At 44.1% G+C, this 27,166-nt stretch overlaps 1 protein-coding gene across 3 annotated transcripts in view; it reads right to left on the minus strand.

The window, feature by feature from the left end:
• IFNAR1 (interferon alpha and beta receptor subunit 1) overlaps positions 1-23,443 on the minus strand; it is a 39,855-nt gene extending 16,412 nt beyond the window's left edge. Inside the window, exons 1-4 of one of the 3 annotated variants that reach the window (XM_048867924.2) lie at positions 23,157-23,443; positions 13,006-13,129; positions 6,214-6,410; positions 4,813-4,970 (exon numbers count right to left, since the gene is read on the minus strand). In XM_048867924.2, coding sequence (XP_048723881.1) covers positions 4,813-4,970; positions 6,214-6,410; positions 13,006-13,129; positions 23,157-23,208 — 531 coding nt within the window. In that variant the 5' untranslated portion in view covers positions 23,209-23,443. Of the gene's footprint in view, positions 1-4,812; positions 4,971-6,213; positions 6,414-13,005; positions 13,130-23,156 lie in introns of all 3 variants that reach the window. The other 2 variants (XM_048867916.2, XM_048867933.2) reach the window with 2 other exon arrangements.
• Between the last annotated feature and the right edge of the window lie 3,723 nt (positions 23,444-27,166).

Raw genomic sequence — 27,166 nt, forward strand, 5'->3', positions numbered from 1 at the left:
AGTGTCTAGCAAAGTTATGAATTTAAGCTCCCTGCCTCGTCTTATTTGAGAGCATAGTGATTGTCTGGCTTCACCCATATAGTTGTTATTGGGGCATGTGAGTTGGGTTCCAGTGTGGGGCAGTAGTTGACAACTAGGGGTGTGCAGTCAGATGGAGTTTTATACATAAATCCCTAGCTGTCATTTGCCACCCCATGCTGGAACACATAAGGGGTAACAAACAACCAACCATACTCGATGGGAACCCCATCCTGAAATAAATCTTTCCTGAACTCCCTCTTCTGGCCTTCAAACAACCCCCATCCTCTCCAAGCTCATCATCAGAAGCAAGCTCCCCACAAACCAGGACACCAGCTCAGGTGGTGCCAGATCCTGCCAGAACAGATGCAAAACCTGCAGACATATCTGCACTGCTATGATGATCAACACACCTTTCAAGATCCATGGATTCTAAACATGCCTACCACAATATATGGTTTACCTCATCCAGTGCACTAAATACCCCAACAACAACTATGTGGGTGAAACCAGACGATCTCTACACTCTCGAATGAACTCACACAAGAAAATGATAAAAGACAAATACCTGATTGTCTGTGGGTGAACACGTCACAAAGTGATCACTCTATATCTGACCTCTCAGTTCTCATTCTCAAAGAAAACCTGCACAATACCTTCAAATAATGAGGCTGGGAGCTTAAATTCATAACTTTGCTAGACACTAAAAAGGAAGGACTCAATGGACACTTTATGGCTTATTACAACAATCTATAACCCGTTAACAAATCCCGCAAACTGCCTTCCCTCCTCCCCTCTTTTCCCGCCATTACTGGAGGCCCGTTAATAGGCCACTTCATCTTGAATGGCCCCTTGAAACATGTGTTAACTACTTATGCTAAACAATTTGTTTCACCTTTTATTTAGCTGTGACACTTTAAGTACCCTTCCCAGACCGGAAGAATAACTCTGTGTAAACTCAAAAGCATGGGCTAGTCTACACTGGCAATCCCGAAGCACTGCCACAGCAGTGCTTTAACGTGGCTTGTGTGGTCGCGGCAGAGCGCTGGGAGAGAGTTCTCTTGGCGCTCTAAAAAAAACCCACCTCCATGAGCGGCGTGGTTCCCAGCGCTGGTGCACTATTTACACTGGCGCTTTACAGTGTTGAAACTTGCTGCGCAGGGGTGGGGTGTGTGTGTTTTTTCAAGTTGCAGCGCTGTAAATTGCCAGTGAAGACAAGCACTATGTCTCTCTCACCAACAGAAGTTGATCCAATAAAAGATATTACATCAGCATCCCTGTCTCTCTAATGCTAGGTTCATTATCATCACCATCATCATCTTGCCCAGAACTTCTATTCTGTTTTAAGTTTTTAAGTTTTATCTTTTTAGGAATGGGGTGAGGAAAAAAATACAACAAGTGTTTACAGACCACTAACTGGTGGACTAACTGCTCAAGAATGCCCAATCCCATTTACCGCTTCTAGCCAAAGAATAATTAAAATCAAGAAAAGTCCACTACGAAAAGTCTAGATGCCATTTTTGGGCAGGGTCTGAGGAAGATCCGAGTCTTCAACGTTGCAGATATATCATCCTTAAAACATTGTTCACCAAAGTGTTTTCACATTAAGACTGGCTCTACCTTCCAGTTCATTAACTATTTACAGTAACACAAAATCCACTCTTCTATAGAAAGTATAGGCTCCATACTGAGGACAAGATTTACTGTACTTGTGTCACTAAACTTTTTAGTAAAAGTTCAGCCAACTGGATTGACAGATTTGTCACTCACCTTTTCTTGAATGCAAGAATGTATTAAGGAGGGCCTTGGGATTTTTTCCTTTAAAATGCCCAAACACAGTAGTTCTCCCAAATGGACATACACATCTTCTCAGTATGTACCTAATCTGACTGGCACTCATTCTGGTACTGCTGTGTGGAGTGGGAGGTAAGTATTGTCTATATTGATTCTATAGATTAATGATTGCTTGCCTCAGACCTGCAGGGAAAGTGGGCAAAGTTTTCAAATTCCCTTCTTAAGCCTCACAAAGAGCTCTAAAAGCCTGCAAAGAGCTGTGAGCCCACCACAGAAGCATTAACTTCATAGAGGGGAACTACACAAAAATGAGGAAGCTAGTTAAACAGAAATTAAAAAGAAAAGGAGTACTTGTGGCACCTTAGAGACTAACCAATTTATTTGAGCATGAGCTTTCGTGAGCTACAGCTCATGCTCAAATAAATTGGTCAGTCTCTAAGGTGCCACAAGTACTCCTTTTCTTTTTGCAAATACAGACTAACACGGCTGTTACTCTGAAACCAGAAATTAAAAAGGTACAGTTCCCAAAATAAAAATGCCTGCAAGCTGCATGGAAACTTTTTAAAAACACCATAATAGAGGCTCAAATTAAACGTGTACCCCAAATTAAAAAACACTGTAAGAGGACCAAAAAAGTGCTACCATTGCTAAACAAAGTTAAAGAAGCAGTTAGAGGCAAAAAGGCATCCTTTAAAAATTGGAAATTAAATTCTACTGAGGAAAATAGAAAGGCTCATAAATGTTGACACACCAAGTAGAAAAGTATAATTAGGCAGGACAAAAAAGAATCTGAAGAGCAACTAGCCAAAGACTGAAAAACTAGTAGTAAAATTTTTTTTAAGAATATCAGAAGCAGGAAACCTGCTGAACAATCAGTGGGGCCACTGGACAATTGAGGTGCTAAAGAGCATTCAAGGAAGATAAAGCCATTGTGGAGAAACTTAATGAATTCTTTGCATCTTTACTATAAATGACCTGAGGGAGATTCCCACACCTGCCCCATTCTTTTTAGGTGACAAATCTGAGGAACTATCTTAGATCGAGGTGTCATTAGAGGAGGTTTTGCAATAAATTGATAAATTAAACAGTGATAAGTCACCAGGACTAAATGGTATTCATCCAAGAATTCTGAAGGAATTCAAATATGAAATTGCAGAACTATGGTATGTAACCTATTGCTTAAATCAGCCTCTGTACCAAGTGACTTGAGGATAGCTAATGTGACACCAAGTTTTAAAAAAAGGCTCCAATAGCAATTCCGGCAATTACAGGCCGGTAAGCCTAACTTCAGTATAAGGGAAACTAGTTGAAAGTATAGTAAAGAACAGAATGATCAGACATATATATGAACACAAATTGCTGGGGAAGAGTCAACATGACTTCTGTAAAGGAAAATCATGCCATCAATCTATTATAAGTCTTCAAGGGGGTCAACAAACGTGGATAAGGGTGATCCAGTGGATATAGCGTACTTAGACTTTCAGAAAGCCTTTGACAAGGTCCTCACCAAAGGCTCTTAAGCAAAGTAAGCAGTCATGGGATAAGAGGGAAGGTTCTCTCATGAATTACTAACTGATTAAAAGATAGGAAACAAAGGGCAGGGATAAATGGTCAGTTTACAGACTGGAGAGAAGTAAATATAGTGGGGTTCCCCAGTGGTCTGTACCGGGATGAGTGCTGTTCAACATATTCATAAATTATCTAGAAAAAGGAGTAAATAGTGAGGTGGCTAAATGTGCAGTTGATACAAAACTACTCAAGATAGTTAAATCCAGAGCAGACTGCGAAGAGTTACAAAGGGATCTCACAAAACTGGGTGACTGGGCAACAAAATGGCAGATGAAATTCAAATGTTGATAAATGCAAAGTAAAGCACATTGAGATAATGTTTTCCAATTACACATACAAAATGATGGGATCTAAATTAGCTGTTACCACTCAAGAAAGATATTGGAGTCATCATAGTTCTCTGAAAACAACCGCTCAATGTGCAGTGGCAGTCAAAAAAGCTAATAATTATAGGAACCATTTGGAAAGGGATAAACAGAAAACATCAATCCCCCTATATAAATCCATGGCATGCCCACATCTTGAATACTGTGTGCAGATTTGGTCACCACATCTCAAAAAAGATGAATTAGAATTTGAAAAGGTACAGAGAACGGCAACAAAAATGACTAGGGATATGGAACAGTTTTTATATGAGGCGAGATTAAAAAGATTGGGACTTTTCAGCTTGGAAAACTGACGTCTAAGTGGGAATATGATAGAGGTCTATCTCCACATCAGTCAAGATTTTATAGTGTATAACATTTCCTTATTCACCCCTTCACATAACACAAGAATATGGGGTCACCCAATGAAATTAACAGGCAGCAGGTTTAAAACAAACACAAGGAAATACTTCTCCATGCAATCCACAGTTAACCTATGTAACACGTTGCTAGTGGATGTCATGAAGGCCAAAACTGTAACAGGATGCAAAAAAGAACTATGTAAGTTCATGGAGGATAGGCCCATCAATGGCTATTAGCCAGGACGATCAGGGATAGAACATCATGCTCTGAGCGTCCTAGCCTCTGTTTGCCAGAAGTTGGGAGTGGGCAACAGGGGATGGATCACTCAGTGATTGCCTGTTCTGTTCATTCCCTCTGAAGCAAGCACCTGGCATTGGCCATGGCGGAAGACAGGATACTGGGCTAGAGGGCCCATTGGTCTGACCCAGTATGGCCGTTATGTTCTTAAGCAACTAAGTGTGGAATAGCTTAATGACATTAGCAACCGAACCAAAACTTTGAGTAAGAGATGTAATACAGTCTAGCAAATCAATGCACTTTATTTTTTTTTTACAGTGAATGTACCAAGCTACGGGCAGAAATTAGGATATATTATATGTATAAAATAATAAAAAGCAGAATTTAATTCTAGGAAGTGACTCAGCAACTGAAGTAAACCAAACAATATTTTAAACTTAATTTAGAAAGTCAATCCCTACCATACCTCTGCATTTGATGAGTTTTCCCAGAACATTGCATTGTAGGTAAAACTTATATCGTTTGTCCATATTTTTCTGTTCTGATTTTCTTCTGGAGGGGAAATGTTGATTTTCACCACTCCATCTATGGATTCTAACTGCACTCCTGGAGGACCAATTTTAGCTGCAAAAATTAAACGTTATCATGAAGCACAACAACTTAGTTGAAACACCAAAAGTTACATGTTTGAACAAGTAAACTACAAGGAACTGCCCACAGTACTTAATTTTCAGTTCTTCCCGTAGAATCTAACAGTAGTTTAACTGAATAAACTCCAAGTGTTATCTGGGACCGAAGACAGTTAAAGTAATACTTACTGGCTGTAACAATATTACAGTAACTTCCCGATTTTGAAATGAAGAGTCAAATTTGTGGAATAAGGTTACAAGAAAGACTTACTTTAAAAAAGCCCATTCCCCAAGAACCAACCCAATATTAATGGAAGGATTCAGCTTTATATAGGTTATCATTCGTGGTAAATTAAAGGTAGATGGTAGGACTGCTGGAACGCTAGCTTCTCAAATACATTTGCCAACATCAGCACTGGGGCAATGACACATATGGTACTCAGGAAACCAGCTCTCCCCCAATCTGGACCATCCTGCCTCTTCCCTAATGTTAGGAATGAAATTCATTGGGGTGGGTACAGCATAGAGATGGCCACCAAAGAAAACCATGACCTGCAAAAACAAAGGGCCCTACATCACACCACTTTACCACTGGATCTCTGCATAGCTCAAAAGTTGGGAAGACTAATGAGACATACCATGAACAGTGGGCTCATTGGTCATAAATTTTCCATGACAATCACTTAAAGGTGCTTATAACATTTGATACATTATAGCAATGTTAAACTTATAACTTTAAGCACGCAAGTCAGAATAGTCAGAGTTAAGAGTCTCAAAATAATCTTAACGTACATACTTCACAGGTATTTTGATTACTAATTAGTTTGTAATGAAATATTTCATTACATATTTGATAATAGAAATAACATGGTCGAAGCAATACAAGTCTATTCACTGCATATTTCATAGTGCTATAATGTAGTAAAGGTTGGGAAATTAGCAATTATGGGCAAGATTTTCAAAGGCACAAATGGGATTTAGCCATCCTTATGGAAGGGGTTTTACTGCTTTAGTCAAGTTATTTAAAACAGCACAACTTGTGTTTGGACAAGATCTCAGGAAAGTTACTATATAAATATGATCACTAAAAGCATAAAAAGGCAGTTGCTCTACAAAACAGCAGAGCCAATAATAATAGGGAATACAAATCTCTACACTGTATTTTATATTGAGCTTTAACACCGTAAATTGAAAAATTATTAACCTGTTTAATAAGAAAGTACATATGTAGTTCATACCTATTGAATATGGACTAAATGATAAAGTAGTAGACCACAGAGATTTTTCTTCCCCTTTTTCAGCTCTTATACGCACATTATAGAAATCTAAATAAGATGTCATTGCTGAGGAGAAGTCACATTCTGTGACAGTGACATTCTGACAGCCAGATATCTCTTTCCAATCTGTTGTTTCTTCTTCCTCATAATCCTCAAATCTTCTGCAAGTAAAAAAATAAAATTAGGTTTCTACTGGTGATAAAAGATAAAACGTAAACATTCATTTTGTATTTTGATCATCACCATCTGGTTGTCACAAAGCTATTCAACTGGTCTCAGAATTCTAGAATACCTGTCTAATTTAAGTTTCTTTATGAATGCTAGTTAATTATTGAATAAGGAATCCCCAAGACATGCTGGCAATTTGCTTTTCTAGTCCAACACTTAAGCACAACACAAAAAAGTAAAGATCATTTCAGGATTATCATTTCTGGGATTAAACCCTGAGTGCACTAGCAAACTGGGGCATATTTTATTACCCCTCAAATGCACTGATAGAATAGGGGTTGCAAAAAGTGCTTGGAGGAGGCCTAAGTGGCAAAGGAAAGGGATAGGAAAAAAGAGTAACAGCTCTGAATAGTAAAGCGTATAGCTGAGGGGAGAGTAGACTGGAGGAGGGAAGGAGAGAAATGAAGGAAAGGAGACAGAATAGGAAATCAGAAACAACAAATGGGAAAAAGAAAACAGAATAAAATGAACACACAGGAGAGTTAAGGTTTCAGAGTAGCAGCCGTGTTAGTCTGTATTCGCAAAAAGAAAAGGAGTACTAGTGGCACCTTAGAGACTAGCCAATTTATTTGAGCATAAGCTTTTGTGAGCTACAGCTAAGTGAGCTATAGCTAAAGAAAGCTTATGCTCAAATAAATTGGTTAGTCTCTCAGGTGCCACTAGTACTCCTTTTCTTTTCACAAAAGAGTTAACTATTCTATTCTATCAGAACAGGGCTTCTCAACAAAAACCATCTGTCTCCAAAAGACAATTCAGACATCAGGAAGTGGCACAAACAATAGGGGAGAGATGACTCTCCTGATTAAAAGTGGAAAAAACTGGAAAACTGAGAAATAACCATTAAAGATGTTGATCCTGTTGTATAACCACTATATTTTGTCTTCAGCAGGACAGTGTTACGTGTTTCTGAGGTAAACACTGTATTTTTGAAGCCACCTTTTTCCCACCCAAAAAATAAAGAGAAACACACCAAATCTTCATGTTCAAATACATAATTTGATTCTCTCTCTGACATCTTAATTACAGAGTTACTAATAAGCCAGACAAGTTTGTGTATTTATTTGTTGGGAAAGGGGTAATGAGAAATAGTAGCCAAATTAGAAAGAAGCACAAACTTAAAAAGAGCTAACTGAACATAAGGATATACAAACAGTTTAATCAGATGACCAAAGTTTGTAAATTAAGAGCAACCAGCCAATGTATCTCTTTCTGTATTTATAAAGGCCTTGATCAGCTAATCAGAGTTCTGTACTGGGGAATATTCCCAAATCTTGTGTTTTTCAATTCTGAACCAAACAAATGATTTGAAACACACACACACACACACACACACCCCTACCCTTGCAAATCAAAAAGATATGGTTCTCAATGAAGCCACATAATCTGTTACATGCATCTTTTACAGTTTGCAGTGTTACTATTGAATGTGCTCTTACAAATTATATGCATGCCAATATTGGGGAACATCTACATAGGAATTATATGATTTGCGAGAACTATGCTGAGGTTGCTTCTTAGGTGTGCATCAGTTTAGGATGGATTTTCAGACACTTAATTCTACGATGTTTCCCAAACACAAAGAAGTACCATGAGTCAGTGTCCTAGCTGCAATGGGAACCATAATTTGGTGTTTTCATAGTGAAATTCTCAAGTTTCTAGGTTTCAGAGTAGCAGCTGTGTTAGTCTGTATTCGCAAAAAGAAAAGGACAGACAGCCCCCCAACCTGAAGCAAATACTCACCAGCAACCACACACCACACAACAGAACCACTAACCCAGGAACCTATCCTTGCAACAAAGCCCGTTGCCAACTGAGTCCACATATCTATTCAGGGGACACCATCATAGGGCCTAATCAAATCAGCCACAATATCAGAGGTTCGTTCACCTGTGCATCTACCAATGTGATATCTGCCATCGTGTGCCAGCACGATGCCATGTACATTGGTCAAACTGGACAGTCTCTACGTAAAAGAATAAATGGACACAAATCAGATGTCAAGAATTATAACATTCATAAACCAGTCGGACAACACTTCAATCTCTCTGGTCACTTGATTTCTGACCTAAAAGTGGCTATTCTTCAACAAAAAAACTTCAAAAACAGACTCCAACGAGAGACTGCTGAATTGGAATTAATTTGCAAATTGCATACAATTAACTTAGGCTTGAATAGAGACTGGGAGTAGTTGAGTCATTACACAAAGTAAAACTATTTTCCCTTGTTTATTCCCCCACCCGCAACTGTTCCTCAGACGTTCTTGTTAACTGCTGGAAATGGCCCACCTTGATTATCACTACAAAAGGTTTTCTCCCCCCCCCCTCTCCTGCTAGTAATAGCTCATCTTAAGTGATCACTCTCCTTACAGTGTGCATGATAAACACCCATTTTTTCATGTTCTGTGTGTATATAAATCTCCTCACTGTATTTTCCACTGAATGCATCCGATGAAGTGAGCTGTAGCTCACGAAAGCTTATACTCAAATAAATTGGTTAGTCTCTAAGGTGCCACAAGTACTCCTTTTCTTTTCAAGTTTCTAGGATTTGCTATTTTTCACTTTTTCAATACGTTGAGAACATTCATATCATCACAGGTACAGACCTACAGATCTACACACTGATACATAATTAGGACCCTACCAAAGTCACAGTCCATTTTGGTCAATTTCACAGTCATAGAATTTTAAAAGTAGTCAACTTCATAATTTCAGATACTTACATCTGAAATTTCAGGGTGTTATAAGCATGGAGGTCCCAACCAATAAGAGGGTTGTGGGCAGGGGTGCCACAAGGCTATTGTAAGGGGGTTGCAGCATTGCCACCCTTACTTCTGAGCTGCTGCTGATGGAGAGGCTGCCTTCAGAGCTGGGCAGTTGGAGAGTAGGGGACAGTGCTGATGTGAAGGTTGCATGGTATGGTGGAGGCCCTCACTTTGGGGGGGGGGGGAGGGTGGCAGGGCCAGCATTATGGGTGGGTGACTGCCCAGGGCCCTGTGGTTGGGGGGCACTGTGGCCCACCCCCCGCCCCCAGCTGGCCAAATGCCCCTTTAACTCACGAGTGCTGGGCCTGGAGATGGTATGGGGAAGGGCTGGGCACATGGGTGCCAGAACCTTTTTAGAAGTGGGGGGGGCCACCAGTGCTGGAACTGCAGGATCAGGAGCCATGTTCCCCCCACCCCCTTTTTAACATGGGCATAGTTTAGGGGCAGGGGACAGCAACAGCAGGGGAGCTGATAACTGTGCAAGTCTTGCAGTTTGTGGGGGCAATGCTGCCCTCTGCCCCCCAAGCTACACCCACATTAAAAAGTGGAGGGGCATGGCCCCCTAGCCGCCCCAGTTCCGATGCTGTTGACTGGGGGTGCCTCCGTCAGGGGCTCCTACTATGCGTTAGGCTCTAGCTGCTAGTCTTGGCCGGACTGGAGAGGGACAGGACTTCCTTTTCTCCTGCAGGAGCTGCTCCCAGGGCTGGGTCAGATCCACCTCCGGGAGCCACCTTCCCCCCTCACAATCTGCAAGAAGCTCTGCTGCTGCTCCATGTACAATGACCCCTCTGCCCACAGCTGGGGAGCGATGGGGGAAATAAGCAGGGTGGAGGTGTGGAGCTTCCTGCAGCTGGGGGAGGTTCCTAGAGGTGGGTCTCACTGGCCCCAGGAGCAGCCCGTGAAAGAGAAAAGCAAGCAAGTCCCCAGCCCCACCAGGACTAGCAGCCAGAGTTTGGTGCATGATAGGAGCACAGGCTGGGGTGCCCCCAGCCCTGCCCCTCCCTGGCAGATTTCACGGCCATGGGGGCCCTACACATAAGTCATTCCATTATCCAACTGAGACCCTAAGAGCTCCTTTATGGCAACTGGCAAAGGGCGCATGGTTATGTAACAATAAATCCCAACAGGTCTGATAAACTCACTACAACCAACACAGAGTCGGAATAATTAACCCAACAATGTCTTGTAATGTATTGTATGAAAACTGGTGACACATTGGTCATGAATATCATTGTGTAATGTATGTATGAGTTGTGTGTAAGGAGTTTTATATACATATATGCTGGAAATATGTTCTTAATATGCTCTTATGGAGGTTAGGTCCATCAGTGGCTATTAGCCAAGATGGTCAGGGACACAACCCCATGCTCTGCATGTCTGTAACGCAGTCCTTGTTGGTTCCTTGCTCAGGCAGTGGGGGAACCTGACCACACCCAGTGAACTACACTGGATGGTCACAACCCAGGTCCCACTTCCCCACTATTACCAGGGGGTTTCTTCCCTTTGTGGAGCTCCTTAAGTCTCTCGGACTTGAAGATCAAAATGAAAGTCAAGAACTCCCACACATTCAGGGATACACCCTCCCTGCAATCCCAGCAAACGGGGGCGGGGGAAGTGGCAAGTCTATAGTGCTGTCAACAATCCTGCCCCTGAGCAATAGGTTTGGGGAAATCGCTCTGGCTTAGTTTCTGGGATGGGCTCAGCTTGTCCGTCTTGCCCTGAGAATCCACTGCACTCTGCTCAGGGTCAGTTTGAAGGTTTTCTGCCCAGAAGTTCCCTCCACAGCTCCTGCAGTCTGCTGCTTAGGGTGATCCTGCTCCTTCCCCCACTGCTGACTGCAGCTTCCTCCCTTTTAAAGACCTCCTCCCTATCATGCATGATTGACAAGGCCAGAGGGATGGGGTTAGCCCTGCTACCAGGGCCTCTCTGGCCCCTACCTCATCCATGTGCGGCCTTTACACCTAATCACAGTGTTCCTAAGCCTCCAAATGCCAAAAGTTGGGAATGGAGGACAGGGGATGGATCACTTGATGTCTTCCCTGTTCTGTTCATTCCCTCCCAAGCATCTGGCACCAGCTACTGTCAGAAGATAGGATCATGTGCTAGATGGACCACTGGTCCGACCCAGTATGGCCATTCTTGTGTTAAAAATGTTGTGAAGGCAGTTGATAAACAGGCTTGCCCTAGATAAAGGAATGTGGATTTGCCTGTCTCCATGGATCAAGCTAACAGGCAGATGAGAAAAACAGTGTGGCTTGATAAGAAGAAAAGGACAATAAAAGTACATTTGCATCTAAGGTAAACAAAGTGATCAAGCCAATTGAGTAAGCAAGTTGACCAGAGGATGAAGGGGCTTGGCCCCTGCACCATGAAGAACAAGCAACAGGAGAGAGGAACTTTTTCTGTGTTTACTTTTCAAATATGTTTCAAAGGCTTTCTAGATTGTAAAAGGAAAGAAAAAGGACTCCTTTGTTATCCATCACTTAAGAGACAAAAAAGGGGCCAAACACACTTGGAATCTGTGAAAGGTAGATCCCCCAACGCTGTGGGTTGAAGATGCTGAAAGTGAACTGTAGGTGAGAAATTGCCTGAGACTAGGATTGTAATCTGTTAAATTATAGACACTAGGAAGCGTGTTTTACTTGTATCCTTTTCTGTTTCTATTATCTCTGTTTAGTATCACTTAAATCTGTTAATTAATAAATTTAATTTTAGTTTTGCCATAATCACATCAGTGCTGTTATATTAAAGCGAAGTGTGCAATCTCAGTTGAGCTAACAGACTGGTGCGTAGTCTGTCTTTTTTGAGACAGCACACTTGGTATTTCTGTGGGCACCAAGTGACAAGGTCTGGATGCTGTAGGGGAATTCTTTTCCAGTGGGTTCAGAAACTGGGACTCTCTGAATTTTACCCCTCTGCCTCAGCAAGGGAGAGTTTTGCTGGACCTTAAACTGAGAGTCAGCTCCCTGCCACACCAGTCTATCAGCTTCACCAGCATACTCCTTGAGACTCTGCTAGTCTTACCCTTGCCTTGCATGTAACAGTGGCTTATGGTTCTGGGTACCCCGAAAAAGCGTCGCAACAAACATGGATAGTCTACTGAGGTCTACTGCACCAGCCAGAGTCACCACAGTTGATGACATTGACTAGGCACGGTGTAATGAAATTCCCAGAACTAATTCAATCCTGCGTATCCACAAATCTCTGAGGCAGTCCTGTGGCACCAGTTAGCAGTGCATGACCTGACCCTTCACATGTTGATGGACAGTGAGAGAGCACGGTGTGCTGGGGTGTTTTTGTCTGTAATGGTGGCACAACTGAAATGCATGCAACACAGCTTCACAAATACAGAATATACATATATAAATAAACCGTGTGCACATTTGGTACTAAATTTTTAATTAGTCTGTCCATGCTGTTCAATTTGATATACTCAGGGATAGCCTTACTTTAGATAAATTTGTGTTATGTCTGCAGGCTCTTACATCACTGTTTTGAAACTCTTGTAACCAAAAACAGTTCCAGATTTTAGGTGTTAAAAATGTGACTACATGTTCAAACTACGCAGTGATGAAAAGAAGCACACAAACCACTATAAAAACATCACTTTTCTTAGATCACCAGTGTGCTCATTTTTAACAATTTTTATATCAATAAACAAAACAAACCACAGTGGTGGGTTTTTGTTTTGTTTTTTCCCCTTCTTACTTTCTGTGGAAATGGATGTCAAATAATTTTGGCTCACAGTAAAACAGTAAGCTTACCGTTGGTATTGAGCTGAAAATGTCACATTGAAGTCACTCTCACTATCCCAGCTCCACTGTAGAGTGAAATTTGTGTTTACAACATCGACTTGAACATTCTGAGGACTTGTCAGATTCATTTGGCCTACAAAAATTTTGGGACAGGGAGACGGGGAGAGATAGGAAGAAGTTGGAGAAAATGTTATTGTACACAAAGTTTAAGGATGTGTGACATCAGTTCCACAACAGTAATCTTTACATGTTAAAAATTAAAATAGAATACCAAGTTTAGTACAGTTTAAAAGTACTCAAGCCTATTGACATAGCAAGATAATTCATGGCTTCTTAGCCTGTTAAGACAGATTTCTCCTCTATAACTGGGATTCAATTTTTTTCTCTTTTTATACAGAGTTTCAAGACTTAGTGCAATCCACTGGTTCTGAACTTACGTCAACCAAAGCATTTAAAAAGCAAGTGCAGCGGCAGTTTTCAGTGCTTGAGATGTCTGCTACAAGCTCTACTAGAGATGCCTCTGCTGCTCTGAACCATTTCACAGCTGTAAAATGGACCCAGAAGATCTATGACCTTTCTTCCTACTACAATATACTCCGAGACACAATCACAACAAAGACTGCTCCACACATTATGACCCTGGGATTCCTTTGCAGCAACCCAACATTTCCTCTTGAGGAAGAGTAGTGCTGGTTAGTCTCCTCCATAAAAAGGTTGGAGGGTAAAGGGCAAAAATGCATCAAGACAAACAAGAATGAGCAGAGAGGAGACTGAAGATGGACGAATAACTGCATCTTTTTATTTCAGGATGATGGAGATGGTGGGGAAATGGGAATCAGTCTTGAACAGATTTTTTGTTGTTATTTTGAAGAGAGGAAAATGGTGGCAGGCAATGGGAAGACAGTTATTGTGTGTGCATAAGAGTGGAGATAAAGGAAACGAAACTTGCAGACTTTTTTTTTTTTAAATACATAACACATGGTAACTCTTCAGACAACAACTGTCCCACTTTTTAATAAAATATTCCTTTAAGAAATGGAAGGAAAGACTGTTACCTAATTCTATAGTGCAGAGCATGCATGGCACAAGAACATGTCACCCTGTCAGTACACAGGAAGTAGAGGATTTCCAGCAAGCTGCCTTCATTTTCAGATGTCAGAAAAAAGTAGTTGCATGGTTGATAAGTTTTGATCTGAAAACAGATTAGATTTTTAAGTATTTCTACTCTGAAGAGTGAGTGTGTAAAAATGGCTCCTTCTTCCTCAGCGATCTGCGCTCTGTATGTATACAAAATCATATGACCTCCATTTTGTGAAAAAGATCAGATTTTTTTTTTACTACTGTCTGCCCTGAAAAAGTAACAACTCTGTGAGAATGAGAGATTATTTTCTTACTCGTGTAACATTATTTACATTACAGTGGGTAAATAAATTCCATTTACAAGGCCACTTCTGCAACATTATTGTCTTTGAATTATGCAACCCTCAGTGAAAGGAGTAGGGTAGCAGAGGTTTAACTATGGCCATTAATTGAAGACAATGGGGTCGCACAGGTGTAATAGAGGGCAGCAGTTGGACTGAATATTTATTACTGGTAATAACCTGTGAGCCAAAAAGAACATAGCCTTGACTTTTGTCTCGGCTCCCAAGCTGAGGCTGCAGAGGTTGATAGGAAGGCCGGAGGAATGGGTAGGGGGAGACATGTAAACTGAGAAAATCTGAGCTGGAATTCACTGAAGCAGTAAAACAGGAATCTCAATAAAATTCTCAACAGTCACTTCTCAGACTAGAACTGCACTTTAAGTTTCTAATGGGATATCAGTAATAAAGCTTAGTTTAATACACAAATATTGAGATTGTATCCCTTTTACTTTGTTATAACCATTTTTAAAATTTTAGCAAACATGCTTGTCCAATGTAAGTCTTAAGTTCAACCAAGTATCCCATAAGAAAAATCTGCCAAATTCTTTTTAAAAAAAAAAGAAAAAAAAAGGGAGGGGGCACGTCGTGGGGGGTGCTAAAGATATCAAGTGCTATCAGCAGAAAAGTGTTAACTCCCGGGGCCATAATTCATGAGATCACAGGAGCTGGAGAGAAAGAAGTTCAGTGAACCTTCACGGACTATATCAGTGGTTCTCAAAGTTTTGTACTGGTGATCCCTTTCACACAGCAAACCTCTGAGTGTGACCCCCCCTTATAGATTAAAAACACTATTTTACATATTTAACACCATTATAAATGCTGGAGGCAAAGAAGCGTTTGGGGTGGAGGCTGACAGCTCACAACCGCCCACGTAATAACCTTGTGACCCCCAGTTTGAGAACCCATGGACTATATTTAAGAAATTCTGCAACACATTCAAACTTGCTATTCTTTTCAGTCAACCATATACAGTAAGCTTTTTAGCATATGTTGTATGATGATCACAAAGGAAGGAAAAGAGGAAATAATTTTCTTACTAATCAAACATCTGTGTAGCAGAGCAGCTCCAGCCACAAACACATGCTCGTAAATTACTTTAGCCAGACACCATGTTATAGCAAAGACTTGTAATAGTTGAAGAGGAAAAACCGTAGCCGAAGAGTGACTGGATATTTCCAGGGCCAGACACCAGAGGTGTAAAAAGGAAGGGCTACTTAAGATTTGGGTGAAAAGAACAACATGAAATTCAGTATATTGTTTTCTTCAACAAAAGCATTCATGTTCTAACACTGTAAAGGTTTTACTTTTTAAAAAAAATAAAAGCACTGTCTATCTTAACACAAGCAGATTAAAGCGGCTCGTGATCTTTAAAGGGACATTGTCAACTTTAATGCTTTTAAATGATTATTTAAAAAAAAACTAGTTTCTGATAGAGCACTCTTTAAAGAGCTTGTCCTGATTTATTTTTCAAAATCATTCTCCTCTTAACGTTTACAATGCTTTTTCAGCTAAGGTGAAAATGACCAAAACCCCAATTATGTAAACACTTATACACATACTTAGCCTCATGAACGTGAGTAGTTCCACTGAATTCACAACTAACTCAACTGGATACTCATGGTGTGAAGTTAAGTATAAATGTGAATGTTTGCAGGATTGGGAGCTAGCTGGCTATACAAGAGAATCAGTAAAATCAACTATACACAGTGCTGTCAAATGCAAAACTAAATAGAAAAAATGTTTCATTGACTTTTTAACTGACTAGTTACTCCCTAAGATTACTATAACTGTAGGTGGTACAAAACTCCAGACAGAAGTGTGATTTTAAAGTTGACCGTGTCCTTTTGACTTCAAAGGAACTGCCACTTATCTTACTCCATTTGTACATATGTACACATAAAAAGTCCCCAAACCATGCTCCCTTAAGTTCACTTCAGAGAAATCCTCAAAGCACTTTCATAAACATTTATTTGAAGGTCCCCTTTTGTTCTCTCACACACAAACAGTTTCTTTCACTGGAAAATATTACAGTCAGACATGAACACATCATGGAAAAGAAACTTCAGACAACCACAAGATACTATTTTCACATTTAAAGTTATCTTGTGTTTGTTTTCAATCTCATCCCCAGTTTTAAAGGTTATTTCATCTATTCATATGATGACTAAAGAGTTTCATCCTTGTAAAAGAAGACACACACAAGATTGAGTGTGTCACTAAACACAAGTGTAGCAGCAATCTCTAAGGGATGTCACTGGTGGCCATCTTCCCAGATAGGCAGACCACCCTTGTCCACCCCTTTCCATATACCTCTTTCCCCTCCTAACACCGAATGAAATGCTCATCCTTTCCCATAAACTCCAACTCTTTCAGTAAAGACCTGAGAATTCCCATTTCTTTTCTCCACTGCAACACAGATACACTCACAAATGCCACCACTAGTTGTACACTAAAATAAATTTAAGAAAAAAATAGTATTTTGTGTGATCAAGGCATTTTTTGTTTTTTCGTTTCGAACTCTGAGTTGTATCTGCCTTTATTAATATAACTTTTTACATGAATATTGTGAACAAGTGGAAGAATATGGAATTGCTCAGTGTCCCTATACGAACACTAGCTGAGAGTTATTTTACAATAATAAGGCTCTCCACACCAGAGCCAATAAAGTATACAGACAGGAGTGCCAAATATTAGAAAGAAAAAAATCCGTCAGTCTCAGTCCTAAATCAAACAGATTGATAATTCACATGATTATTATCACCCTGCATTACATAACCATCCATGGTTGCATGGATTTTTTTAAAATCCCTTCATCTGCTCAATCTATATTCAAATATTCCCTTGTGATAAAATAATACAGCCAGCCCTATGTAAAAGTGCACTAGGAAACATTTAATGAGCCCCAGCAGGGTCTACATGGACAAAGATGTTAGTGTTCAATATGTTATCGTGGTTCAGAAATAGCACACTATAGTGTGCATTACCCCACAATGCACACAAGCCCTTGCCTGAACACAATTCAAAAACCCTCTTTGACCACATCTACCCCAGGAAAAATGGAGTTGTTTTTACAAGGTGATAGCTAGCACATGATAGCTGACACATTGTAAAACATTAGTGCAGACCAAGCAATCTTTACCTTCATGTAGCTGGCTAAGGTGAACAGGGGAGGGGTGGAAGGGGGAAGTCAAGGATGTCTCCAATGGGGCTTCTGTTACTGGTTTACAGTGGACAGAGAGAATCATAGGGCTTGTCTACACAAGGATACTCAAGAAAAATCAATCTGAATTCAAGTGTGAATTTGAAATGCATTAGTTAAACTGCATTAAACCCCAACGTGGTTGCCCTCAATGAGAATTAAAGTGGCCTTAATTCAGTTTATGCAGTGGTATTGTAGACCTGTTGGTACCAGGCATTAGAGAGACAAGATGGGTGAGGTAATATCTTTTATTGGATCAACTTCTGTTGGTGAGAGAGACAACTTTTGAGCTTACATGGAGCTCTTCTTCACGTCTGGGAAAGGTACTAAGGCTTTGTCTACACTGCCAAGTTGTTGACAAAACTTTTGTCTTTCACAGGTGCTTAAAAAATCCCCCCCGGCCCCCGAAAGACAAAAGTTTTGCCCAGGCAAGTGGCAGCGTGAACACGGCTTGGTCGGCAGGAGCCTCCTGCCGACAAACTGAATGCCGCTCGCGGGGGTGGCAATATTTTGTCGGCAAAAGTGCTGACAAAGAGCCTTTACACATGCCAACTTTTAGCGATAAGGCTGTGTCGACACAGCCCTGTAGCTAAAAGCTGCGTGGTGCAGACAAGCCCTCAGAGTGGCACAGCAAAATACAAGAGGAAACAGATTGTTCAGCATAGGTAGTCACCACATATTTCAAGGGACCATTCAAGGTGAAATGGCCTGTTAATAATTCTCCAGTCCTAAGGGGAAAAGGGACTAAGTTGTCACCTACCACCCCACAATGGAACCCATATGGGGTACCAAACAATTAGAACTCGTACTTCAATCTTTCCTGAACCTCCTCTTCCGGCCTTCAAACACCCTCCCCCCACCAACACACACATGCACACCAGAAGCAAGTTCCCAGCAGACCAAGACACACCAACTCAAAGCAGCACAAGTCCCTGCCAGAACACAACAGATGTAAATCCTGCAGACACCTCTCTACTGGTACAATGACCAACAACTTCGACAATGCGCTTTTCAAGATCCATGGGTCCCACACATGCCTATCACATGTGATGTACTTCATCTAGTGCACTAAATAGCCAAACAACAACTATGTGAGTGAAACAAGACAATCGTTACACTCTCGAAGAAACACAGAAAATGATAAGACAAAAATACCACATCACCCTATGGGTGCACACTTTTCACTCAGCAGCTCTCCAACACCACTTTCTACAAGCCATTACCCTCTGATCCCACTCAGTTACCAAAAGAAACTACAGCATTTGCTCAAGAAACTCCCTGAAAAAGCACAAGATCAAATCCGCACAGACACACCCTTGGAACCCCGACCTGGGATATTCTGTCTACTACCCAAGATCCATAAACCTGGAAATCCTGGGCGCCCCATCATCTCAGGCATTGGCACCCTGACAGCAGGATTGTCTGGCTATGTAGACTCCCTCCTCAGGCCCGATGCTACCAGCACTCCCAGCTACCTTTGAGACACCACTGACTTCCTGAGGAAACTACAGTCCATCGGTGATCTTCCTGATAACACCATCCTGGCCACTATGGATGTAGAAGCCCTCTACACCAACATTCCACACAAAGATGGACTACAAGCCGTCAAGAACACTATCCCCGATAATGTCATGGCTAACCTGGTGGCTGAACTTTGTGACTTTGTCCTTACCCATAACTATTTCTCATTTGGGGACAATGTATACCTTCAGATCAGCGGCACTGCTATGGGTACCCACATCGCCCCACAGTATGCCAACATTTTTATGGCTGACTTAGAACAACGCTTCCTCAGCTCTCGTCCCCTAACGCCCCTACTCTACTTGCGCTATATTGATGACATCATCATCATCTGGACCTATGGAAAAGAAGCCCTTGAGGAATTCCACCATGATTTCAACAATTTCCATCCCACCATCAACCTCAGCCTGGACCAGTCCACACAAGAGATCCACTTCCTGGACACTACAGTGCTAATAAACAATGGTGAAATAAACACCACCCTATACCGGAAACCTACTGACCGCTATTCCTACCTACATGCCTCCAGCTTTCACCCTGACCACACCACACGATCCATCGTCTGCAGCCAAGCTCTGCGATACAACCGCATTTGCTCCAACCCCTCAGACAGAGACAAACACCTACAAGATCTCTATCAAGCATTCTTACAACTACAATACAAACCTGCAGAAGTGAAGAAACAGATTGATAGAGCCAGAAGAGTTCCCAGAAGTCACCTACTACAGGACAGGCCTAACAAAGAAAATAACAGAACGCCACTAGCCGTCACCTTCAGCCCCCAACTAAAACCCCTCCAATGCATTATTAAGGATCTACAACCTATCCTGAAGGATGACCCAATGCTCTCACAAATCTTGGGAGACAGGCCAGTCCTTGCCTACAGACAGCCCCCCAACCTGAAGCAAATACTCACCAGCAACCACATACCACACAACAGAACCACTAACCCAGGAACCTATCCTTGCAACAAAGCCCGTTGCCAATTGTGCCCACATATCTATTCGGGGACACCATCACAGGGCCTAATAACATCAGCCACACTATCAGAGGCTCGTTCACCTGCACATCTACCAATGTGATATATGCCATCATGTGCCAGCAATGCCCCTCTGCTATGTACATTGGTCAAACTGGACAGTCTCTACGTAAAAGAATAAATGGACACAAATCAGATGTCAAGAATTATAACATACATAAACCAGTCGGAGAACACTTCAATCTCTCTGGTCACGCGATTACAGACATGAAAGTTGCTATATTACAACAAAAAACCTTCAAATCCAGACTCCAGCGAGAAACTGTTGAATTGGAATTAATTTGCAAATTGGATACAATTAACTTAGGCTTGAATAGAGACCTGGAGTGGCTAAGTCATTATGCAAGGTAACCTATTTCCCCTTGTTTTTTCCTACCCCCCCCCCCAGACGTTCTTGTTGAACCCTGGATTTGTGCTGGAAGTGGCCCACCTTGAATATCATACACATTGTAAGGAGAGTGGTCACTTTAGATAAGCTACTACCAGCAGGAGAGTGGGTTTGTGTGTGGAGGGGTGGGGGGTGAGAAAACCTGGACTTGTGATGGAAATGGCCCAACTTGATTATCCTACACATTGTAAGGAGAGTGATCACTTTAGATAAGCTATTACCAGCAGGAGAGTGGGGTGGGAGGAGGTATTTTTTCATGCTTTGTGTGTATATAAAAAGATCTTCTACACTTTCCACAGTATGCATCCGATGAAGTAAGCTGTAGCTCACGAAAGCTTATGCTCAAATAAATTGGTTAGTCTCTAAGGTGCCACAAGTACTCCTTTTCACAAAGTGATCACTCCAGATGTGACCTCTCAGTCCTCATTCTCAAAGGAAACCTGCACAACACCTTCAAAAGACGACCCTGGGAGCTTAAATTTACAACTTTGCTAAACATTAAAAATCATGGGTTATATAGGGACACTGGATTTATGACTTATTACAACGATCAGTAACCTGCTAACTTTCCCCCTCCAGCAGCTTTCTTCCCTCCCTTTCCCCCCATGACTGCTCCATCTTGTAATTAAGTGGGACACTGAATATCTGTCCGAGACCGGAAGACGAGCTCTGTATAATCTTGAAAGCTTGTCTATCTCACCAAAATTAAATTGGTCCAATAAAACATATTACCTCACCTATCTTGTGTGCTGAGCCTGGCCTACACAACAGGACTAGGTCAACATAAGCTGCTTTGTGTTGACCTAACTGTGGAAGTGTTTTCATGTAAGTTTGGCTCCTCCCAACATAAGCGCCTCTCTACGCCAATATAGCAACACTACCTCCCCGAGCAGCATAGAGCAGGGGTGGGCAAACTTTTTGGCCTGAGGGCCGCACCGGGTTTCTGAAATTGTATGAAGGGCTGGTTAGAGAAGGTTGTGCCTCCCCCAACAGCCAGGCATGGCCCGGCCCCCTATCCTACCTCCCTGCTTCTCACCCCCGATGGCCCTCCCAGACCCCTGTCCCATCCAATCCAACCCCACCTGTTCTCTGACGACCCCCCTGGACCCCTGTCCCATCCACCCTCCCTGCTTTCTGTCCCCTGACCGCCCCTGGACTCCCTGCCCCAACTGCCCCCCGCTGACCCATCCAAACCCCACTCTCCTTCCTGGGACCCCTGCCCCATCCAACTCCCCCTTCTCCCTGACCGCTCCTAGACCCCCCATCCCATCGTTTGCCCACCTCTGGCGTAGAGTCATGGTCAATGTAATCAGAGGCAACACGAAGAAAAGGAGGACTTGTGGCACCTTAGAGACTAACCAATTTATTTGAGCATGAGCTTTCGTGAGCTACAACACTTAACTCTTGATAGTGGGGTGGACATAATTTAAAGGTCGGCGGGAGCACATGACTGCCTCCCCTCTGGGCCCTTTCCCACTCCTCTCATGCCTTCCACAACTGCTCCAAGCTGGAACCAAATTGTCTCCACTCCCATCACAGCTCCTTCCTCGCTTCTCCCATTACCTCCCCACTGCAGGCAGAGGCTCCAGCCACCTACTGCCAAGCATCAGTAACTGCAGCTTAGGGTGACAAAGGGATGGGAGTCAGTGGACTTCCCTGAGCTCCCTCTGGCAGGGCTGTACAGCCAGCTGAGACCCTCTTCCCTGCCCCCAGGCACCTCCTAGCAGGGCTCAACAGGAGCGCTAGGTGCCAGTGCCTTTCCTAGGCACGTTTCAGAGTAGCAGCCGTGTTAGTCTGTATTCGCAAAAAGAACAGGAGGACTTGTGGCACCTTAGAGACTAACCAATTTATTTGAGCATTATTTTCCTAGGCACGTCACTTCAGCCACGCTCAGCCCAACTCCTAATCTGGCAAAAAACTGGGGATTGTGTGACACTTCCCCCCCATCACCTCAGGATGTCATTCGGGTCAAGGCAGCGCCGGTGTAGACACAGCCTTGCTTACGCCTACGGTTACTGGCTGCCAGGAGCTATACCCCCACCCCGACAATACAACCGGGGCAGACCCTCATCGTGCCGAGTCTGCGCGCACACACGCGCACGCGATTTAATCACCGCGGGGGCCGCCTGCCAACGCCAGCGAGGTGCTCAATTCTGTAGCGCAGACACGGCCTGACTCAGCTCAGTTCCAGCCACTTCCAAGGAAACGGAACTGACCCACATTCAGGCCACTGTGACGCCACATGGCCGTTTAACGAACCCACTGTAACAGCCCGCTTGGGACCATCTCCCCCGGTGGAGCAGCCCCGCCGCCGGCGGACAGCGGCGCAAGCGAGGCCGGAGGTCTCGTCCCGCTGCCACTACGGGGGCTGCCCTCGCTGGCGGCCCGGGGGCGAGGCGCGGCAGACACAGCCCGGCAGAGTCGCGGGCTGGACTCGGGCGGGCTCCGAGGCCGCAGGCTGGACGCGCAGCTAAACCCCGCGGCGGACACAAATCGGGTTGGGGGGGGGGAGGGAGGCGCGCCAACCCCCCCCTCCTCCTCCTCCTCCTCCTCCACAGCCTGCCCCCCCCCGGCAATTGCCGCCGCGCTCACCTGCGCCGAGAGGAGTCGCCGCCAGCAGGAGCAGCAGCTCCGGCAGCGCCATCCTGCCGCGGGGGGCTCTAGCGACCAGGCTCTTGCTGCCGCCGGCTGCGCGCCTCAGCCCCGGACCCACCCCCCCGGCCAGCTCGCGGGATAACGGACATCAACGGAAACCACCCGGGGCCCCAGCGGCTGCCTCGAGCCACACCCCGGCCTCCCGCGGCGCAACCACCTCCGGGCTTCAGCGAAACAGCGGCTCTTCCTGGAAACCCGGGCAGAGCTCGCGCGAGAGCCGGCGGGGGCAGTGTGGGGAGTGACGTCACAGCCGCAGCCAGCTGCTGCGGGCGTTCGCCCGCGCGCCCCAGCCAGCAGCTGTGTGTGTGTGTGTGTGTGTGTGTGGTTGCTGCCTACGGGCAGCGTGAAAACGGGCCTGTGTAGTTCCGAGCACAGTACCCCCACCTCAGCCTGGTCTGGGCCTCTGAGTGCAGCTGCAATGCAAATAACGTGGGACAGATTGGCCCAGACCGAGGGCACTAGGTGGTTCATTGGAAACCCGTCACGGTAATTAATATGTAAGAGCATCATTTCTTGGGGGAAGGAGGAGGAGCTGCCCCCCGTTTCCTTACATCAATCGTTATTTCTGTTGCTAGCGCCTCGGGGCCCTACTGTGAGTCACAGTCTGTGACAAACTCAGAACAACAAGATGCTCCCTTCCTGTCCTGAAGAACTTAATGTGTTGTCTAACTGTGGCTATTTCACTCAATTGTGTTAGGATATAGATATCTAGGCCTGTACTCTAAGAATGTAGGTGTATTCTTATCACTTAGCTAGTTATAGAGGTAAAAAAGAAAGAATCAAAATCACTGTCTGCTGGTGTAAGGTCCTTCTCTTACTGTGACAGTCTGAGGCCCTGTGCTTAGGCTAAGATCTTTGGTTAAGCAGCAGAGGCAGCCATAAGCTGGGAAGCGACTGGTCACATCCTGACAGGTTTCAGAGGAACAGCCGTGTTAGTCTGTATTCGCAAAAAGAAAAGGAGTACTTGTGGCACCTTAGAGACTAACCAATTTATTTGAGCATGAGCTTTCGTGAGCTACAGCTCACTTCATCCTCACATTCCAAACTAGTCACATTGAAATAAAGTGCTATTGGGCTGTTAGGAATACAATCCTGTCCTGATAATGCCTATCGCCTCCAGAGAAAGGTAAGTGCCTAGAAGATGCAAAAGGAAACTTAGTTTGACAGCATCCTGTCCTGCAAGAACTCACTTATCAATAGCTGGGATGTGAAATCCTCATTTCTGTGTTTGTTCTGTCACTGTAGTCCCCATTTCCCCTTTGTTTGTCTATATAATCTCTGTCTGGTTCTGTGATTGTTTCTGTCTGCTGTATAATTAATTTTGCTGGGTGTAAACTAATTAAGGTGGTGGGATATAATTGGTTAAATAATCATGTTACAATATGTTAGGATTGGTTAGGTAAATTTCAGGAAAATGATTGGTTAAGGTATAGCTAAGCAGAACTCAAGTTTTACTATATAGTAAATCAGGAAGTGGGTGGGAAATGGGAACAGGGAATGGGGGTGGGGAAATTGGAATCATGTTTTGCTAAGGGCAGGAATGGGAACAGGGACACCGGTAAGGCTCTCTGGTGTCAGAGCTGGGAAGGGGGACACTAAGGAAGGAAACTGGAATCATGCTTGCTGGAAGTTCACCCCAATAAACATTGAATTGTTTGCACCTTTGGACTTCGGGTATTGTTGCTCTCTGTTCATGTAAGAAGGACCAGGGAAGTAAGTGGGTGAAGGAATAAGCCCCCTAACAAATTGGATCATGTTTCCTTTAAGAAGAGATTTAAATTGCACCTGATTTATTTTTAAATATATATATATATATATATATATATATATATATTTTTTTTTTTACAGAGAATGAGGGTGCTGAATTGTGTTGAGAAATGCCTCCCTGGTTCGACATCTTCATTAATGATCTGGATGATGGGATTGATTGCACCCTCAGTAAGTTCACCAATGACACTAAGCTGGGGGGCATGGTAGATACACTGAAGGGTTTGGGATAGGATCCAGAGGGACCTAGAGAAATTGGAGAATTGGGCTAAAAGAAATCTGATGAGATTCAACAAGGACAAATGCAGACTCCTGCACTTAGGACAGAAGAATCCCATGCACTGCTGGGGACCGACCGGCTAAGCAGCAGTTCTTCAGAAAAGGACCTGGGGATTACAATGGACGAGAAGCTGGATAAGAGTCAATAGTGTGCCTTTGATGCCAAGAAGGTTAACGGCATATTTGGCTGCATTAGTAGGAGCATTGCCAGCAGATCGAGGGAAGTGATTATTCCCCTCTATTTGGCACAGTGAGGCCACATCTGGAGTATTGCATCCAGTTTTGGGCCCCCCACTACAGAAGCTAAGGGGCTGGGGAGGGGAAATCAGGGCACAGCAGGGTGGGGGGTGTCGGTCCCTGGAGCCAGAGGCTGGGGAGGGGAAATCAGGGCACAGCGGAGCAGGGGGGGCCCCCCCCAGAGCGAGGGGCTGGGGGAATTGGGGCACAGCGGAGTGGCGGGGGGCAGACAGGCTACACTCCCCCTCCAGATGGCACCAGTACCTACTTCGTAGGCTGGTCCGGGTGCCAGCCAGTTCTCTCTTGTCAGTCTGGGAGGGCAGAAAGAGCAGCATCTGCTAAGTCAGGGATCTCAAACTCAAATCACCATGAGGGCCACATGAGGACTAGTACATTGGCCCGAGGGCTGCATCACTGACACCTTTTCATACAAAGATACAAAAGCCCCTGCCCCCGGCCCTGCCCCCGCTCCACCCTTTCCATGAGGCCCTGCCCCTGCCCTGCCTTGTCCCGCCCCTTGCCTGCCCCCATTCCAACCCCTTCCCCAAAGTCCCCGGCCTAAGTCTGCCCCCTCCCTGGCCCTATTCCAACCCCTTCCGCAAATCCCTCCCCTGGCCCCGCCTCTTCTCCTCTTCCTCCCCTGAGCGCACCGCCTCCCCGATCCTCCCCCTCCCTCCTAGAAAATCCTAAGAGCCGCCAAACAGCTGTTTGGTAGTGGGAAGCGCTGGGAGGCAGATGGAGGAGTGGGGACGTGGCGGACTCGGGGGAGCGGGGGGTGAGGGGAGCTATGGCGGGCTGCAGTAAATAACTCGGCGGGCCACATATTTGAGCCCCCTGTGCTAAGCAGAGCAACTCCTCCAGGCTCAAGCAGCAGCTGCTGCTCTTCCTGCCCCCCAGCAGCAGACACTGGCTACTGCAGGTAACCAGACTTTTAGCGTCTGGTCAGCTGTGCTGACTGGACGCTGCCAGTTTCCGTTTTCGACCAGATGTTCCAGTCAAAAACTGGACACCTGGCAACCCTAAGTCCGCCGTGAGTGCAGAAGCTGTATCGGCAGAAGAAACTCTCCCGCTGACATAGCACTGTCCACACTGGTGTTTATGTCGGTGTAATTAATGTCGCTCAAGGTGAAGAGAGTAGTTTATTCACACCCCTGAGGGACATAGAATATCAGGGTTGGAAGGGACCTCAGGAGGTCATCTAGTCCAACCCCCTGCTCAAAGTAGGACCAATCCCCAACTAAATCATCCCAGTCAGGGCTTTGTCAAGCCTGACCTTGAAAACTTCTAAGGAAGGAGATTCTACCACCTCCCTAGGTAACGCTTTCCAGTGTTTCACCACCCTCCTAGTGAAATAGTGTTTCCTAATATCCAACCTAAACCTCCCCCACTGCAACTTGAGACCATTACTCCTTGTTCTGTCATCTGCTACCACTGAGAACAGTCTAGATCCATCCTCTTTGGAACCCCCTTTCAGGTAGTTGAAAGCAGCTATCAAATCCCCCCTCATTCTTCTCTTCCACAGACTAAACAATCCCAGTTCCCTCAGTCTCTACTCATAGTCATGTGTTCCAGTCCCCTAATCATTTTTGTTGCCCTCCGCTGGACTCTTTCCAATTTTTCCACATCCTTCTTGTAGTGTGGGCCCAAAACTGGACACAGTACTC

The sequence above is a fragment of the Caretta caretta genome, chromosome 1, assembly GCF_965140235.1.
Source record: "Caretta caretta isolate rCarCar2 chromosome 1, rCarCar1.hap1, whole genome shotgun sequence".
NCBI classification, from domain to species: domain Eukaryota; kingdom Metazoa; phylum Chordata; order Testudines; family Cheloniidae; genus Caretta; species Caretta caretta.